Genomic DNA, 18781 nt, shown 5'->3' on the forward strand with positions numbered 1-18781 from the left:
CTGCGAGAGCAGCAGCCCTGGGGGAATTTGCTGACTGGGTTTGCACTGCCTCACACTTAGATATGCAAGCTCTCTCAGAGAAAGACTTAGCTCTCCTGTCTTCCCTTGCCCTACCTCCAGGAAATGAACTCATTATTAGAAAACATAGCCAAGGCCACCATTGAGGTGTTTCAGCAGTCAGCAGAGACCAGCTCTGCTAGCTCTGCTGGCAACGGAGTCAACAGTCTCAGCAGCTCAGCGAGTGCTACCCCTGCCAGCAACAAAGCCAAACCCATCCTCAGGTAGGTGAGCCCAAGGTGAGGCTGCTTTATAGACAAGTCTGAATTGTGAGTTGGGTTACCGATTGCTTTCTCCTGCTGTGTTGTCACCAGCTCCCTGGAGAGGTCAGGAGTGTGGCTGGTGGCCCCTCTGATTGCCAAGCTTCCGACATCAGTGCAGGGCCATGTTCTGAAAGCTGCTGGAGAGGAGCTGGAGAAAGGACAGCATCTGGGGTCATCATCCCGCAAAGAACGGGACCGCCAGAAACAGAAAAGGTGACTCCTGGGGAAAGGGCAGGCAATGCTGGCTATGCTGATCCTCCAGCCTGGCAGCACAGCTCTCTCACTGTTCTGTCTTCAGCATGTCCCTCCTGAGCCAGCAGCCGTTTCTATCACTGGTGCTAACATGCTTGAAAGGACAGGATGAGCAGCGGGAAGGCCTCCTCACCTCTCTGTACAGTCAAGTCCAGCAGGTAGGTGTCGTGCTTCTCACCTCCCTTTCCTCAAGGGCTCGCTCCTCAGCAGGCTGGCTTTTGGGCATGTCCTCCATGAATGTTTTCTGTCTTAGGGTGGGCTCAATAAGGCGAAGGTCTTGCCCTGGTCAGTGCCGGGAGCTTCAGCTGACCCCTCTGAGTCGCCAGACAGTGGACAGCACAAGCTGCCCCCTCTAAACTTCAGGGCCCAGTTTGTGAGGTTTGTCTTCTCTCCTAAATCTCTTAGATTGTTACGAATTGGCGGGAAGATCAGTACCAAGATGACTGCAAAGCCAAGCAGCTGATGCATGAGGCCCTGAAACTCCGACTGAATTTGGTGAGCGTTTACAAAAAGAGAAGTTAAGTATGTGGGGTGAAGAGTCCTCTGCCCTTTTTCTGAGCAAACGCACGCTAAGAGGGCTATGTATGTCCTGAGGAGAGACATCCCTGCTGCTTCGTACGTCTTGAGCCCTGTGAGGAATTTAAAAAACAAAAACAGAACTTTACTTGCCCTATTGGGTCAGGATGGGCTCCACAGCCTTGGTCCCTGTTTCAGAGATCTGCTGTGCAGACTGGTCACAGCGTTGCCTTCCCATTTCAATGCTTTTGGAGTCCACAGCACTACTGCTTGCGTCTAAGGGTTGTTCTGCTGACAGCAGTTTCCTTCAGCCCTCTGTAGGAGCTGCTGTAGCAGAGGAGTTGCTTTGATTTAGGCTCCTGTCTCACTTTCTAATCTTAGCGTTTTTTTCTTGCTGTACCTGTGACTCTAAGCTATTCTTTCCTGCCAGGTGGGAGGAATGTTTGACACAGTTCAGCGGAGTACACAGCAGACAACTGAATGGGCTGTTCTTCTCCTAGACATCATCAGCAGTGGCACCGTGGACATGCAGTCAAACAAGTAACTTTTCTGGCTGGCTTGTGATCAGTACGCTTCCCAAGGGAGGCAGCCCCTTTTTTGTGTGAGCTAGCTGTTGGGAGGCAGCCCCTTTTTTGTGTGAGCTAGTTGTCTCGCTAGACACTCTTGTCAGAAATATTGTGGTGGTTGAAAGAGACTTTGGAGTAATAGGAGCTATAACCTAGCTCTTGTTGTGTAAGTGCACTCTGATATATCTGGAGCAAACCTGGGTTTCCAGATGCAAACGGACAAGATGGGAAGAGCTTGAGCTCAACTCTCTTGAGTTGGGACCTGCAGGGACAGGTTTTTGGGAAAGCTGAAAGGGTGGACAGGAAGCCAGTCTTAATTTGTGATTTTTTTTGCGCTTGACTGAAACGTGAGCACCCTGGGTTGTATAAGGAAAGGAGGGTTCAATGTGGGAGGTTAGACTGAAGAGTGCACCTTCCATGTGGAGGAAGAAGTAGCTGAAAGCAGCACAGCATGCCATGAAACATCCTGTGCTCATGGGCTTGGTCCTTCTGGGTGTGGGCAGCATGGCCAGCAGTCTAATAATGTTTTGCGTTACTGTGATGGCAGAGGCTCCGTGTTTGCTTCTCCTGTGACTTTTGCCTTTCTCCTCTGACCAACAGCGAGCTCTTCACCACGGTGCTGGACATGCTGAGTGTTCTCATTAATGGCACCCTGGCTGCTGATATGTCCAGCATTTCTCAGGGCAGCATGGAGGAGAACAAACGGGCCTACATGAATCTGGTCAAGAAACTCAGGGTGAGGGACACTGGGTCCTGCGTGCGGAGCAGGGAATGCTGTGTTACAGTTGCCCAACTATGCAGATTGATCTGGCTCTCAAATATGGTACTTGTCCTATTGCTGTTTAGAGAGGCGATGATGGTTGCCCCAACGGCTTGGTGGGCCTTGGGGTGAAGGGTGCAAAGGTGATAGGTAGTGATAATGCAGGGGTGGAAGTTGACGCCAATAAAGGCACAGGTGGGCTCTGGACGCTTTCCTACGAGCCATTCTCGAAGTCTCCTCCGCTCCATTTGTGCAGAAGGAGCTGGGGGACCGGCAGTCTGACAGCCTGGAGAAGGTGCGACAGCTACTTCCCCTTCCGAAGCAGACCCGAGATGTCATCACGTGTGAACCTCAGGGATCTCTCATTGACACCAAAGGCAATAAAATAGCCGGTTTTGATTCGATCTTCAAGAAGGAAGTAAGTGAAGCTCCATTTTCTGTATCACTGCTGTATGCAGATGTTGCTTGCCACCTGAAACCTTGAGTCCTCACTGTTTGGGAGGCCTCTGTGTGCCGCACACCTTGTCGCGTGCTGAGCTTGATCTGGCTGGCTACACACAGCCGAGTTGGCACCTAACCATGTACAAAAAGAGCAAAATTAGGCGTTAATGCATGTTAATGCTCAGTGATATGTGCTGCTATGGCCTGAGTACAAAACCAAAATTTAAATAGTTTCTTACGCCTATATTGAGCATGAAGAGAAACTCATCCCTGTTGCATGGCTTACTGGGCAAGGCCAGTCTGTGGCAGGAGACAGGCAGAGAAAATGTCTCGTTGCTGGGGAGAGGAGCAGTTGTTGATGAAGGCCTTTAGAAATGACTGCTTTGCTGTGTGGAAGAGCAAAGACCAGCAGCAAGTGCTCAAGCTGCTGTTTGGGACGCACAGAGTGGAGCCTGGTGGAAGCCTAGAGTTTTCTGTACCGTAGCTGGAAAAACAACAGGGGCTTATGAGTTCTTATTTCTTCTTGTTTAAAGGGTTTGCAAGTCTCTACAAAGCAGAAGATTTCCCCTTGGGATCTGTTTGAGGGCTTGAAGCACTCAGCCCCCCTCTCCTGGGGATGGTTTGGGACAGTCCGGGTGGATCGCAAGGTGTCCAGATTTGAGGAGCAGCAGAGGCTTCTTCTGTACCACACGCACTTAAAACCCAAGCCGCGTAGTTACTACCTAGAGCCACTGCCACTGCCCCCTGAAGAGGAAGAGCCTCCTACGCCTGTGGCTTTAGAGCCTGAGAAGAAGGCTGTGGAACCAGCCAAGGCTGACAAAACGAGCTCCAATCCTGCCACCTCTACTGAAGAACGCAAGAAGAAACAGAGCAAAGCCAAGAAACGCAACCAGTCTGCCAGCAAAAGTGAGGTAATCAACTGCCCAACAGCTATGGGCCTGCCTTGTCCAGGCTTGCTGGTCACAGGGAACTCCCTTGGGTCTTCTGGAGGAGCCTGCAAGCGGAGAGCAGTGTAGTGATGAAGACGGAATTTTTCCTGTCAGCTGGGAGTGCTGGAGCTCTGTCTTTCTCCCTCTACCGTGGGGTAGGGCAAATGTTTCCTTAAACCCTGATGGGAGGGAAAGAGACTGCCCGGCTTGGATAGCACCCTGGGCTGCTTCCTGTGGACTTTGCAACCCTTTCATACGCTTGATCCAGCTGTGAATTCCCAGTGCGCGCTGATCTTTCTTACGCCTTTCTTTGTCCTTGCAGGATTTTGTGTTGGGTCCTAGCCGAGGAGTTTCATATGGAGTTGGCATGCCTACAGATCTCTTGCATCACCAGGCAGGAAACACTATATCTAGACTGGCATATGGGCAATCATCAGTGGGTCTCTATGCCCAGAATCAGCCTCTTCCAGCAGGTAGGTGGGGAGTAGAAAGTGGGCCTGTTGCTCCTCTTTGAGAATCTCCTGTGAGAACTCTTTCTGCAAGATGGTCCTACACACGCTTGCTTCTTCTACCCGTTGTGCGTCCAGATATGGTGATGAACTGCCGTGCTAGAGCTGCGAGGCTCAGCAATAGCATGCAACTAGTCGATCTCTTCCTCTTGCAGGTGGCCCTCGCCTGGATACATCCTACAGACCTGTACGCATGCCACTGGGGAAACTCGTTCAGAGTCGTCCTCCCTATGGTGGAGTGCTGCCTTCAGGGATGGGGAGCATGATGGGCCTTGACCCCTCCTACAAGCCAGCAGTGTACAGACAGCAGCCCCCGGTGTCCCAGGGGCAGATCCTGAGGCAGCAGCTTCAGGCAAAGTTGGTAAGTCAAAGATGTGCTGCTGCTCTTGCCAGATCCTGTGGGCAGCAGGGTCTAGCCATGCGCTAGGGCTGTCCCTTCTGGCCAGAACTCTCCAATCCTGTCTCGGTTTCTGCCCTGGAGAGCTGTTGTCTCTCTCAGGTCTGTCCCTCTGGGGCAGCTCTGTGTGCTGTTTCCTTTGTGGGTGCATGTCACTAACAGACTTGGTGGAGACTGTCACTGAGGTACCCTAGGACATCTGTGGCTTTTGGGCAGTGAGAGGGGCACATCCTGGCTGAGGGATGGTGGGGATGTTAGTGGCCTGTTTCACCCAGTTCAGGGGAAGCAGGTACTGTTAGCGTTTGCACGCTGCATGCTCTGCAGCCGCCTGATGTGTTTGCAGTGAACCCGCTTGTCTCGTCTGGCGATGCATGCTGAAAAAAGTGTTTTTCTTGTTGCTTTCCAGCAGGGCCAGGGCATAATGGGGCAGCAGCCGGTACGCCAGATGGCGCCAACCCCGTCCTATGGAGCACTGCAGCCCTCCCAGGTAAGTGGTAGTGACCCCAGGTAAGACTGGGATCTGATTGCTGCACAGGACAGTGTCTTCATTCCTGCTCATAAGTCATGAAATCGCTCAGCTCTTTTCACTCCTCGCTTACTAGCCAGCACAAACAATCCTAGAGGTGAGGAGCCTCGCGACGGCACTGTAACAGAGCTGGTCGCTGTTCTTTGCTTCCGTTTCTCTTCTGTATCCCATGACTGACAAAGGTTTTGTTTCTTCGTTTGTTTCATTTCAGGGTTACACACCTTACGTCTCCCACATAGGCCTTCAGCAGCACCCATCCCAGTCAGGCGCGATGGTACCGCCTACCTATTCTGGCCAGCCCTATCAGAATTCCCATCCCAGCTCTAACCCAGCCCTGGTGGATCCTGTTAGACAAATGCAGCAGAGACCAAGTGGCTATGTGCACCAGCAGGCCCCAGGCTACGGGCACACCTTGGGCAACACACAGAGGTACCTCCCACCCTACCGGCTGCGAAGAAACTGTTTATATTTCATCAGGGCCTTCCCCGCTCTCAGTTTAGACAATCCTAATAACAATCTGTGAAAAGCCTGTTGTTCTCCATGCTGTATGGTTCAGCATCGGAGTCCTTTGCATCCTCAAGGGAACATCTTTTTCCAGCTTTCAGTCCTGGGAAGAAACAGAGAGACAGGAGGAAATTCGGAGAGATGACAGCTGCAGGCAGGAGACAGTGTTACCAGCCAGAAAAGATGAAATTGGGAAGTATGAGGCAAATGACCGGGGAAAGTCTGTTTTTAATTTGGATCTGGCCAGCTGATCACTTGCTAGGAGCTAGATTTGGGACTCCCGCTGCTCCTGAGAAGGCATACATCCAGCAGGGGGACTTTGCAGAAGAGTGGGCTTGAGTATCACTATTCAGAGCTTCTTAAACCAGGTTGGATGAAGCCCTGAAGGGTCCTGGTGTCCCTGCCTTTTCTGCAGAGAGGTAGCATGGGCTACAAGGGGCTATCGGGGCTGTGGTGTTGATGGCAGAAGCTGGGTTTGGATTAAAGAAGATAGCAGCCCACAAATCTTTTTCTCCGTGGTTATTAACGTCCTTGTCTCTTGCAGATTTCCTCACCAGTCGATACAGCAGGCCCCTATGATGAGCGGGATGAACCATTTGGGTGCACAAGGAGTCCCCTCAGGAATTCGACCCAGCCAGATACTGCCTGATCAGCAGCAGCAGCAGTACCTGAGGCAGCAGCAGCAACAGCAGCAGCAGATGCTGAGGGTGAGTGGCTGGTGACATGGAGAAGGCCACTGGAGCCAGAGGAGGCTTGCTGAGCACTGCTTACCTCTGCGTCAGCAATGCTCTGCTCTGCCTCTTTGTGCCAGGAGGGATGTCAGCTCTGTTGGGGGCTGTCTGTAATAATTTGCTAGGCAGTTGTCCCTTCCTTAGAGCTACCTACTTCTGATGGGGAGACCTGCTGTGCTGCCTTTTGCCGGTCACCCAGCATGAACTGAAGAAAAGTTAGGAACAGTGAAGGTCTGTTTAGTGCCCTGTGGCTTGCCTCCCACTTCCCCCAGCTTCAGCTGAGCCCATAAGATTGTGCAGAAAGCTAGCTGTCTCAGAAGTCAGTGTTACAGTAGCTAGAAACAATGTGAAAATCCCCCTGCCCAAACCCCAGGGCAGATAGAGTTGTTCCTTACAAGATCATTTGTAAGAGCATGTCTACATTTTTACAAGACCAAAATAAGTATTGGTTACAATTCCCAGTGGCATGAGATCTGGTATGAATCGGTACATGTACTCCACATCTTACAGTGGATGATGGCAAGCTGATCCAACATGAGTGGTCAGACTGAACTCTCTAGGTACAGAGGAGTTCACAGACACGTGTCAACAGAGATGAGTACCCCGTGGATTTGCATACTGGTCTTATGAATATTAAATACTCATATGATATAGTAATACAGATATGAATTCTTTTTTTATAATTAAAGAAGTGGATTGAATGGAAAGAGAAACACTAGACAGGGATTTTGTGGGTTACTTGGCGAATTGTATCCCTTATCACAAGGCTTAGCACATCTGTAAAACATGGGCAGATTTTAAACGGCACGGAGCCGGCACACCCCGTGTTACAATGCTGGGTGTTCTGCGAGGTACCTGTGCGAGGCAGTGGTTCCTGCAGAGAGCCACAGTCAGCAGAATTTGCGAATTGCTGCCTTGCACTTGGACAAGAGACTGCCTGTAGCATGGTCAGCAGTTCTTAGTCCTCTTGATGAGTAGCACCTCCTGACTCTTCACTGGGTCTCTTTTAGCATTCTCCATCACTCATATTTAGGAAAAAGAACATTCCTCAGGCAAGTTGCTTGCACTTGTCCTAGCTCAATAACTTCATGTACCTTCTGGTTTTAGCTGACATTGCTTGGTTGCTCAAAAAAGAGAGAGGTGGGGGGGGGGGGAGATCGCAAAGTTTCCCCTATTACAGTGACTTGCTGTGCTATCGGGGGGCCCAGATGCGAAACACTCTTGGTGCTTGAGTTGACTGTCATGATGTAGTGGCTCCTGGAAAGGAAGAATGGCCTTTTGGTTAGTCTTGCATGGGTTGCTAATGAGCTGACTACCAACCCATAATGATTTAAGGCCGTTTCTTGTCCTACAGCCAATGGGCGTGAACAGTGGTATGTTTTTTTGTTTGTTTGTTTTTAAGACAAATACAGAGACTTGGATCTCCCCTTCTCTCCTTTTCTCTAACCTGAAGCCCAGCTATTTCAGCCTTTCCTGACTGATAGTCAATATTAAGAAGGTAGAACCCAAGGTCAGAAGGGGTCTCCTGGCTTATTTAGTCAGTCTTCTGCTTTCTAGTGTACCCAGGTTATAGCATCCGTTTCAGAAACCTAAGTGGCTAAACTGGTTTAAAGTAGAAGTTAGGCTGTTCTAGAAAAATCGCACCCTTTGGGTAGAATCCTTCTTGATCCATGTATTTGTGAGCAGTTCTTTTATCTGGTTGTTACTGTTGCCTGTATCCTGTTGTTTACTGGCTCCTCTTTCTCCCTGAAGTGAACGTATTCCTAGGAAGCACTTGTATCCTCCGAAGGTCAGGTTTTTCTAACCTCCTCTTATAAGAAATTGTCCCTTCTCCTGATCAACTTTGTCTGTTTTCTAAGTCTGTTCAAGGTTTGAACCTTACCCTTTTGAGCTGGTGATCAGAGCTGTACCTACTATCACCATGCTTTGTATGATAACATTAGTAGTTTTCTATTTCTGCTAGAAATTCTTCTCTTGATCTAGTGAGTTCAAAAACAACCTTTACAGGAAGGAAAAATGTCTGGAAATTAGAAGTCAGTTTGACTTGGAGAAATGAACATGCTTGGGATTTGCGGGTATATTCTGTCTTTAAGTTCAGCATACTGAATAGTCTTTTCACCATAAACAGTTCTGCAACATCTAGGTTAGAGCTCTGCGTCGAGTTTGATCCACATCCTTACTGAAGTGCAGCGCCAGCTGGCACAAGGGGCAGAAAAGAGCAGCAAGATAGGTTGAAGAGTTGGGGAATGTGACTGAGGAAAGGCTGAAATAGCTGGGTTTCAGGTTAGAGGAGAGGAGACAGGAGGAAATACAAGTCACCGCATCTGTCTTTAGTGGGGTTTTTTTGTTCTTGTTTTTTTTAAATCTGTTCATGTTCCTTGGCTGTAGGACAAGAAATGACCTTAAATCATAGCAGTAGGAGTAACTGTGACCTGGAATAATTGCTTAGGGAGGTTATGGAAGCTGTGTTGGTATCTTTGGGAGACTTTTGAGAACAAGTCAGACAAATACTCAGTGACAAAGCTACTGCTGATCTTACCTGGAGGCAAGAGATGGGCCAGCTAGCCTGTTGAGGTAGCTCCTAGTCCTGTTTGCTATTCTTGTATTGTTTGCTCCTAGCCTTCCCTGGCTGATCAGGGACCTGTAGCTCTTTTTCTACCATCTATTGAGACCTCATCTTATAGAAGAACTGTTACTGGCCTTATATTTCATTCCATTTCTCAGGCTGAGGCAGGGTCCTTGTAAAATTCAGGTAACTTAGGTGCCTGTAAAGGAGAACAGCGTAAGAGGGCAAGTCAGTGTGAAGGAACAGCCTTCTCCCATCTGCCCTTTGTGTGCTGCGTTGCTGTGTGCCTTGTCCACATGCGTCCCTGACGGTCTCTCCTCTGTCTTCACAGCAGCAGCAACAGCAGCAGCAGCAACAGCAGCAGCAACAGCAACAACAGCAACAACAACAGCAGCAGCAGCAACAACCGCAACCGCAGCCACAGCAGCAACCCCAGGTCTCCACAGTGCCTCAGCCACAGGCGCAGGGCCAGCCCCCAGGGCTGGGGATGCAGGCTCTTCCCCCCCAGCAGCCCATTGTGAGTGTTCCCTCTGAGGCAGAGGGACGTGACAGCCCAGCACGAATCCAACGGGGCTCCACCTGCATCCCCCCTCCTCCCTCTCCTGCGCTTCCCAGGGCTGCGTGAGTGCTGAGACCGCCAGCCAGGTGGTGTGGCTATAACTGCGTTTCTCTCTTTGCAGTTCCAGCGCCAGGGCCTTCAGCAGACGCAACAGCAGCAGCAGACGGCTGCTCTGGTCCGACAGCTTCAACAGCAGCTTTCCAGTAAGCCTGAGCATTCTTGATCCTGTCCCTAGTCTCCTCCCCCGCCGTTCTCCGTTGCGGTACCCCAGTGCAGAGAGGTAGGGAAGCAAGGCCAAGCCAGACTGAGGCCATAAGTGATGCCAGCAGGGAGATGGCATCAGGACTGAGAGCTCCTGTCCCAGAGGTACACCGCAGCAGGGCTAGCGGTGCTGCCAGCACGTGAGCAGCCTCCCAGACCTGCTGCACACAAAGGGCTGCGGGGAGCCTTTGTAGTGGCTGTTGTGCAGCTTTTCCAAAAGTATCCAGTCTGCAGCTTTACTGCTTTCAGAGGCATTTCCTCTGCTGCTTACAATCCCTGAAGGGCTCAGGGAAGCCTAATCCTGGAGTGCTCACCTGGTAGGGTTACACGGACATGCTGTGTTCAGGAAGTGGTCAGGGCAGCGCTTCTTGGAGGTGGGGACGGTACTCTGGGAAGCGTTGTGGCACGACTGCCGTATTTGCAGTGTTCTGTACGTGTCCAGGGCTGCTGCCACAGACGGGGTAACGGGACAGATGATGTTTGGGCTAGCACTGTACAGCTATTATGATCTGTATTGAACTGCTGGCTGGGGGAGCTAGAAGCAGAACCTAGTCTCTGTGCTGTTCTCTCTGAACCACCTGCTGTTTTTACTGTCACCTTTGTGGCTTTTCTGCCATGAAAATGGCAGAGATGCTATGAAAATGCCTACAGATAGCCTGCATAGCTTTTTGCAGTGCATCGAGTGTGAGACTGTGCCAGCCCTAACAATGTGTGGGGTGGGGGCTAGGAACTTGGTAGTTGGGAACTGACCCTTTCTTTGCTGGGCCGTCATTTTATGGCGGACAAGGATCTGAAGGCTTGTAATTCAGTGTCAAGTAAAAATAACAGCTGGCAGAATTGCTCTGTCTTCTTGTTCAGTTCTATCTACTTGTTTGTTTGGTTTCTTTAAACTGAATGTTTCTCAGAGCGGGCTTGTGCCTGGGAAATGCTGGAGACAATCGGGGGGCGGAGGTGTTTCTTTGTCATATGTATAGCACTCGCACGTGATAAATGTCTACAGCAAATAATGGCCAAACAATAGTGCTTACGCTCATTCCGTGACAGCAAATTCTTAGCACTTGTGACAAAACCCAGGAATTTTAATGCTGCTTAAATGTTTCCAACTAGTCTGGTTAACAGGCCACAAGCCTGCGCAAGGATCCTAGCCAGGACATGCAAGTATAGGAAGACCTCATGTAAGAATCTGCTCCATTTGCTGTACAGAGAAGATACAAAATTATTCTGCTACATGCAGAGTTTTGTAGGGAACGGGTGCGTGGGCCCAGTGCAGCCATGTGGCAGCCTGCAGCTTCCGTGCTACCTCGCTGGGTTTGCATCAGTTCCCCCAGGAACCATCTGGAGTTCTTATTCGTGGTGTCTGGGGTGGAGTGGAAAGCGGGGCGTAAACCGAGAACATCCTGTAGGAGCGGGACAAGAATACCTTAGGCCCAGGATAGGCTGAATATACGGTTGTCCTGCAGGGCGGAGGAGAGAGGACTAGCCAGCCTGCACTGATTTGCTTTTATTTAATCTGCAGTGCCAAGCATGCTGATTGGCTTTCAGGAAAAAATCCACGTATGTTTTTGCAGCTTGTTCTTGAATGTAGCTCTACAATATTTCCAGCCCTTTTTTTGTGCCATCTGGAGGTCCTCTGGGCATGTTCTTCATGCAGACTCTAGTGCTCTAAGTGATGTCCCACATCCAGCGGAAACCCCTGCTGCTCCCTTGCTTTATGGAGATAGGTTGCTGCTGAGGATTCATCAGCAGAAGGGTAGAGATTGCCCATCGCTAAAATATCAACTCAGATCTGTCCAAAGCTTAAGAAATCAATGAACTGTAGACCTCCAGTTGGGCTGAGCTACAGAGTCCTGGTAGAAAGGAGCTATCACGTGGAACATTGCATGTAGATACAGGAAGGATGTTGAGCTTGCGGGCAAATAGCACTCAAGCCAGATAAGTCTTAATTTGTACCTAGATACTGACAGGGAGCCAGACTAGTTCTTGGTGCACTGGCATGACCGCTGGAGCTCTGAAACCTTTACTAATTCTGGTTTCTGGGTGTTCTTCAGGGTAAGTGTTTGACATTAGCTATATGAGCAGCTTGTGTGGCTGCAGGTGTTGTGCAGACACACGGGGCTTTTCTTTATTAGAAATAATTATACAGAAATTATACAGAAATAACTTGCACCTAGCCTCATCCTCCAACTAGCTGCCATCTTTCACATCTTCATTATGGTGCACCAGTTCCACCGTAAGGGATGGAGCAGGTCTCCTGGAGAGCCTTTGGGATTAGGATATCTGTCTCTTTGCCAAAGTACATAGGATCTTATCCATGCTGCTGCCTAAAACCTCAGGCAAATGAGCATAGCAGGGAGTGCCGTGGGTGATGTAGTTGTCTTCTCATATGCTGTACCACCTCCCTCAGGAATCTGTGCTGATGACGTGGGGGGAGGAATCTCCGTGGTGGAGAAAACCTTTGTGACTGTCTAAACTGTGTTCCTCTCAACAGATACACAGACACAGCAGAACAACAACCCGTTTGGACGCTACTGATCCATGGCACTTACGCCTGATCCAGGAGGGAGACATCACTGTGGACTGGATACAGCCTCCCCAGCCTGACCTATAAGCTGGGGCTGCTCCCAACCTCTGTTTCTGGGCTAGTGCCCCAAGTGCTGCGTGCTGCCGCTGCCCATCTCACAGGGAGATGCCAAGAAGATGGTTTTATTGTACAGAGAAAGTGTTTTTACTATCCAATTTCTACAAACGTTTATGGAGATCCCTTGTGGCTGATAGTCTCCCTTCCCACTTTTGGTTCAGTTTTTACTCAGTTTTTAGTATTTTTGTTAAAATAATGATTAAGACATTGTAAAATTTTGTACTTTATTTATACCAGATGAATCCTGTACTGCAGACATTCTCGGATGAATACAGAGAGCTTACTTTGCAAAAGGAGTGTGTATTCAGAGCCTGCCTTTCCTCTGAGCTCCTCCCAGCTTCCTAGTACAGCCCAGCAGTACCTCTGTACATGATCTCCATTTCTTTCTCACTAGAACTGAGATCTGGGTTTGGGGTTTGGGGGTTTTGTTTGTTTTTCTCGTGGGAGTTTTTTTTCTTTTTCTTTTTCTTTTTTTTTTTTTTTTTGGAACGGGTATTGCTCAGGCCAAGCAGTTGGGTTTGGGAAAGAAAGCCTTTCCTCCTTCCTCCTCTGTTTCATAAGCCGGTGTTCACATGCTGCCTGGGGTTTGTACCAGCTTAGTGGGGTTTGTACATTGATTGAGAGCTTTATTAGTGGTCTGTGGCACATGCCACAAGGGCAGAGGGTTAGAAGCAAAGGGAGAGGCATATTATAGGGTGATTTGGGAGATCAACAAGTCTAGCTTCCCCAAGGCAGCAGTAACTGCAGTGCCCAACTTGTACCTCTGCAGTCTAGGAGGAGCTGCAGACAAAATGCACTCAGCACAGCATGGTTTTGCTGATGAGCCCCAAGGCTCTGTGTTAGCTCCTTCCTGACTGCCACAGTGCTTTTTGTGGATGGATAATGTCTGGTTTCTAAACTCTTGACCTGGCTCATGAAGCCTGCTGGCACTGCATGCAGCCTCTGTGTCTGTGTAGCAGGCACCACCGGCGCTCCACCTAAGCAAAGCGCAGCACTCTCTGCTCCCGCTGTCCGTTGAACCTGGAAGCTTTTGTGACTGGCACCTTTCTTTAGTTCCCCTTCAGCGACTTGCGTGTAGCCTGTTCCACCTGGGTTCCCTCGAGTAGCTTTTCTGGAGCATTGTCTTCCTTCTGTCCCCTTGGCGATAGCGTGAGGCTTGCAGGGGCTCCTGGGAGAGCCACAGTTGACCTCAGTCTGAGGGTAAATAAACCAAAACAGCTTATTACCATATAGCAAAAATAGGGGCCCCAGGGCAGTGTGATAACTGGGCCAAAGCAGTGACTGACCCCAGCTGCTGCTCCATCCCTCTGGGAGCAGAACAAGCCCCCAGCCCCGGGGGCCCTAACGCCTCTGGCTGCTGTCTGCACCGCTGCTCCTGTGTTTCCCCTCCGCCTGGCACCCTGGATGCTGCTAGGATTTGGCAGCTGCTCCTTCTGCCTTGCCTGGCCGTGCTGCACGTGCCCGGCTCCTCCGCAGCTCCCCTGCACCGCGCAGGGCTGTTGTCGAGCTGCACGTGAGCTGGAAGGTGGCGCTGGCCAGGCCTGTGTGACTGGTCAGGGCTGATGGAGACAGACTCCTTCGTTAATGAGAACAGACGGTCGCGTGCAGGGCTGCTTCCTGCCTGCGTCGCTGCTTGTCCCCTTCAATCAGCATCAGGCCGGGGAGCAGGCTCCAGTTGGCTCTTAGGAGCAGCCTGTCTGGGTCCCCGTCCCCTCTGAGCCCCGGCACGGGCCCATGCGGCCTGGCCCCCTGCCCTGGGGGGCCGTGTCCCCGTCCCTGGGAGGGAGGTGTCTGCCCGGCTGCGCTGCGTCGAGGGTGCCCGGGGCCAGCGGAGCCGCGGCTCTGGGCAGCGCGGGTTCCCCCGGCGCGGCGGCTGCCCGCAGCCCCCTCCTCTGCCAGCCCCCGGGAGGGGGAGGCAGCTGAGCCTGCGCCGGGCGGCATCTTGGATGCTGCCTTCTGCATCGCCGCCGCGCCGGAGGCGGGAGGAGGGCGGCTGGCTGCATCAGCCGGCGGCGGGAGGCGATGGCGGCTCTGGGCAGGGCGCAGCAGGTGCCGCGCCGGGGCGGGAGTGCGCGGAGCTGCGTCACCCGCTGGGGCCCTGCCAGGGATCCGGTGGAAGAGCCCGCCGGTCCGCGCTGGGTCCCCGGGGACGGCCTGAGCGGTGCCAGGGCCCCGGCTGCCCGGGCGTTGCTGGTGGGGTGCAGGGACCGGAGCGAGGCAGGGGCCCCGTGCGAGGCGCCCTTCGGGGAGCTCGGCGGCCCCCCCGGCGCCTCCCGTTAGCCGCGAGCAGCGGCAGTTTTAAGCAGGACTGACAGCTCCCAGCCCTTCTGCTCCTTCTCCGGAGCCGTGGCATACACGCCGCAGGGCGCCGGGGGATTTTCTCACGCGCTGCCCGTTGCCGCCTGCGTCGGCCGGTCGCGGCGCGCGGGCTGCCGCGTGGGGCGCGCGGTGCCGTGGGGCGCTCGCGGGGCTGACGCCTCCGTCCCACGCCGGACGCTCCGTCCCTACGCGCAACGGGGCCAGGCATAAAACCGCGCAAGCCGCCAACGGCCCGCAAACAGCCGCGGCCTTGGAGAGGGAGCGGGGGCAGGCTGGGCGGCAGGGAAGCACCGCGCCGGGGTCCCCCCCCCCCCCGACCCCGGCCGCACGTTCACCGACTCGCTGCACGTGCCGGGGACAGGCGAGAGCGCCAACGGGTCTCGAAGGCGCAGCGGCGGTTGCTCTGCCGAAGCAGCACCACGGGCGGCCGCAGGAGAGGCGGCTGCCGCCGGGGAGGACACCGCCGCCCTGCCGGGGCGCGTCGGGAGAAAAGGGCGACGTGGGACCTGCCGGGGCGCCGGGTCTTGGCGCGCGGTGCTGGCGGCTGCGGGGGCGGCAGGGCCGCGTCCGCCAAGCTTGACGCCCCCGTGCGCGGCTCAGCCCGGCCCGGCGTTGGCACGTGGGTCCGGGGGTGGAGAGGGGCTGCGCAGAGCAGCCGGGGGGTACTGGGTGCATTCGGACAGGGTGCTGGGGTGGTGCAGGGGAGCCGGGGGTGGTGCAGGGTGCTGGGGTGGTGCAGGGGAGCCAGGGGTGTTGTAGAGTGCTGGGGTGGTGCAGGGGAGCCGGGGTGGTGCAGGGTGCTGGGGGTGGTGCAGGGTGCTGGGGTGGTGCAGGGGAGCCGGGGTGGTGCAGGGTGCTGGGGTGGTGCAGGGTGCTGGGGTGGTGCAGGGTGCTGGGGTGGTGCAGGGGAGCCGGGGGTGGTGCAGGGTGCTGGGGTGGTGCAGAGGAGCCAGGGGTGGTGTAGAGTGCTGGGGTGGTGCAGGGGAGCCGGGGTGGTGCAGGGTGCTGGGGGTGGTGCAGGGTGCTGGGGTGGTGCAGGGGAGCCAGGGGTGGTGCAGGGGAGCCGGGGGTGGTGCAGGGTGCTGGGGTGGTGCAGGGGAGCCGGGGTGGTGCAGGGTGCTGGGGTGGTGCAGGGGAGCCGGCGGTGGTGCAGGGGAGCCGGGGGTGGTGCAGGGGAGCCGGGGGTGGTGCAGGGTGCTGGGGTGGTGCAGGGGAGCCGGCGGTGGTGCAGGGGAGCCGGGGGTGGTGCAGGGGAGCCGGTGGTGGTGCAGGGGAGCCGGGGGTGGTGCAGGGGAGCCGGGGGTGGTGCAGGGTGCTGGGGTGGTGCAGGGGTGCCCAGGGTAGTGCAGAGCATCACACACCAGCAAAGGACAACCAGGGTGGTGCAGGGTACAGGCAGTGCGGGACACCCAGCAGTGCGGGGTGTCTCCGTGGACGGGGCAGCATGCCGGGGCTGTGCCAGGTGCCTGGGCAGCTGAGGGTGTCCCCGGTGAGGGTGGTGCAGGCTACCCCCAGGCAGGGCAGGTATCTGGGCAGCGCAGGGTACATCCTGGCCTTGGAGGGTATGGCCTGTGCGGGGTACTGGGCGGTGTAGGGTACAGTCGGTGCCAGGCATGGTCAGTGCAGGGTACCCTTGGGTAGCGCAGGGTGCAGCTGGTGCCAGGTACCAGGCAGTGCAGGATACAGTCGGTGCAGGGTGTGGTCAGTGCAGGGTGTCAGTCGGTGCAAGGTACCCCCAGGCAAAACAGGATATGGTCCACGCAGGGTGGAGTCAGTGCCAGTACAGATGGTGCAGGCTACAGTCAGTGGAGGGTACCCCAGGCAGGGTAGGGTGTAGTCCATGCAGGGTATGGTCAGTGCGGGGTATGGTCCATGCAGGGCACAGCCGGCGCAGGGTACAGTCGGTGCAGTAGGGGACTGCGCGGTAGCTGGTGGGTGCGGTGCTCTCGGTGTAGTGCCCCGGCCGGTGCAGTCCCGGAGCCGTGTGATGCACCGACGGTGCGGTGCCAGGGCCTTGTGCTGTCAGTGCATTGCAGGACTCGCTCGGTGGGGTACCGGGTGGCGTGGTACCCGGCGGGCGGTACCGGGGTACCAGGCCCGTGAGCTGCCGGGGCCGTGCGGTACCGAGGGGACGCGGGGCGAGCCTGGGTGGTGCCGGCAGGTGCGGCGCTGGGGCTGTGCGGTACCAGCTGTGTGGTACCAGCCGTGTGCGGTGCGAGGGTTGTACCAGGGCTACGTGGTGCCGCGGACCTGTGGTACTCGGACTGTGCAGTATAGTGGTTGTGTGGTACTGGTCAGTGCGATGCTGCGGTTGTGTGGCACCAGGTACGGTGGTACCAGGTGGGGTGGTACCAGGGCAGGGCGGTGCCGGGGCTCGGCGGTCCCGGCCGGGGCGGTGGCGGTCGGGGCGGTGCCGGGGCTCGGCGGTGCCGGGGCTCGGGGGTCCCGGCCGGGGCGGTGGCGGTCAGGGCGGTGCCGGGGCTCGGCGGTGCCGGGGCTCGGGGGTCCCGGCCGGGGCGGTGGCGGTCAGGGCGGTGCCGGCGCTCGGCGGTCCCGGGGCTCGGCGGTCCCGGCCGGGGCGGTGCCGGGGCTCGGTGGGGGCTCCGGCGGCGGCGGCGGCGGCGCGGGCCCGGCGGCAGCGAAGGGGTGTCGGCGCGGCCCCTCCCCGCCCGCCCCCGCCGTGCACGCGCCGCGCGCGCCCGCTGCGGGGTCGGGCCGGAGCGAGCGGAGCGCGGGGCGCCCAGCAGCCGCCGCCGCCCTCGCCGCCGCCGCCGCCGCCCCCGGCATGGCCCAGCCGCCCCGCCGCCGCCGCCCAGGGTGAGTGCGCCCGCGGCCCGGCTCGGCCCGGCCCTGGCGGCAGCGGCGGCGGCGGCGGGCGACGGGGTTCCGCGGCCGGCGGGGAGGGGGCGGCGGCGGCGGCGGCGGCGGGGGTGGGGGGACCTGGGCGGGCCGGGCTGGGCCGGGTCGGGCTGGGCTGGGCCGGGCCGGGCCGGGCGGCGGCGGGTAACGGCCGCGGCCCGGCGGGGGTTAACGGGGCCGGATGAGCGGGCTCTGTGAGCCGCGGGTTGCCATGGCGACGCGCTGAAAGGGGGATTGTGCGCCCGGCTCAGCTGCGCGGCCCCCGCCCGGCCCGGCCCGGCCCGGCCCGGTTCCGCTGAGCCCGGCCCGGTTCCGCTGAGCCCGGCTCGGCCCGGCCCGGTTCCGCTGAGCCCGGCCCGGCCCGGTTCCGCTGAGCCCGGCTCGGCCCGGTTCCGCTGAGCCCGGCCCGGTTCCGCTGAGCCCGGCTCGGCCCGGCCCGGTTCCGCTGAGCCCGGCCCGGCCCGGCCCGGTTCCGCTGAGCCCGGCTCGGCCCGGTTCCGCTGAGCCCGGCCCGGCTCGGCTCGGTTCCGTTGAGCCCGGTTCCGCTGAGCCCGGCCCGGCCCGGCTCGGCCTGGTTCCGCTGGGCCCGGCTCGGCTCGGCTCGGTTCTGTTGAGCCCGGCCCGGCTCGGCTCGGCTCGGCCTAAGCCGCCCCCCAGGCCCGGTTGGGTTGGGCCTGGTTGGGCCCCGCCGGGGCGGCCGTAGGGCACGCCAGGCCCCGGGGGAGCCGGCTGTCACCTGCGGGGCGCAGGCGAAGGCTGTTGCGCGGGCAGTTGGGGGCTGCCGGGGAGCCCCGGGCACCTCCGCGCCTGACGGGGCGGTTGGGCGGCGCCGGCGTGGCCCCGGGAGAGGGGAGGTGGGCGGACGGAGCCGAGTTTGTCCGGCCGGGTGCACCGGCCCGAAGAGGATCCGCCGGCTCGCGTGCAGGCAGGGGAAGGTGACTGCCGACGGGACGGGGCCACCGAGGGCAATGAACTGCCACCGGTCCCAGCTGGGAGACCAGGGGAGGCAGGGTCTTCCCTGGAGGGATGGAGAGCCAGACAAGCTGCCTTGGCTTCTTGAGAAGCTTCTTGAGAAGGAGCTTTGTTGGGCTACGGGAGGATGAGGTTGTGCTGGCCCCCAGCAGTTGC

General features: G+C 56.6%; 2 protein-coding genes across 10 annotated transcripts in view; both read left to right on the forward strand.

Annotated features, from left to right (window-relative positions):
* Positions 1-12841, forward strand: part of MED12 (mediator complex subunit 12) — a 38372-nt gene extending 25531 nt beyond the window's left edge. For 2 of the 7 annotated variants that reach the window (XM_068956847.1, XM_068956851.1), the window contains 16 exons: positions 121-281; positions 372-533; positions 619-730; positions 978-1067; positions 1519-1628; positions 2255-2390; positions 2671-2832; positions 3389-3766; positions 4107-4257; positions 4449-4654; positions 5097-5177; positions 5428-5645; positions 6265-6427; positions 9352-9534; positions 9698-9779; positions 12326-12764. In XM_068956847.1, coding sequence (XP_068812948.1) covers positions 121-281; positions 372-533; positions 619-730; positions 978-1067; positions 1519-1628; positions 2255-2390; positions 2671-2832; positions 3389-3766; positions 4107-4257; positions 4449-4654; positions 5097-5177; positions 5428-5645; positions 6265-6427; positions 9352-9534; positions 9698-9779; positions 12326-12369 — 2439 coding nt within the window. In that variant the 3' untranslated portion in view covers positions 12370-12764. Of the gene's footprint in view, positions 1-120; positions 282-371; positions 534-618; positions 731-977; positions 1068-1518; positions 1629-2254; positions 2391-2670; positions 2833-3388; positions 3767-4106; positions 4258-4448; positions 4655-5096; positions 5178-5427; positions 5646-6264; positions 6428-9348; positions 9535-9697; positions 9780-12325 lie in introns of all 7 variants that reach the window. The other 5 variants (XM_068956846.1, XM_068956850.1, XM_068956849.1 and 2 more) reach the window with 3 other exon arrangements.
* Positions 12842-17539: 4698 nt separating this feature from the next.
* The window catches only part of NLGN3 (neuroligin 3), a 47184-nt gene continuing 45942 nt past the window's right edge, over positions 17540-18781 (forward strand). For all 3 annotated transcript variants that reach the window (XM_068956957.1, XM_068956963.1, XM_068956964.1), the window contains exon 1: positions 17540-17611. The gene's annotated coding sequence lies outside the window, so the exon portion shown is untranslated. The remainder of the gene's footprint in view (positions 17612-18781) is intronic.

This window comes from Struthio camelus, chromosome 11 (assembly GCF_040807025.1).
Source record: "Struthio camelus isolate bStrCam1 chromosome 11, bStrCam1.hap1, whole genome shotgun sequence".
Classification (NCBI taxonomy): Eukaryota; Metazoa; Chordata; class Aves; order Struthioniformes; family Struthionidae; genus Struthio; species Struthio camelus.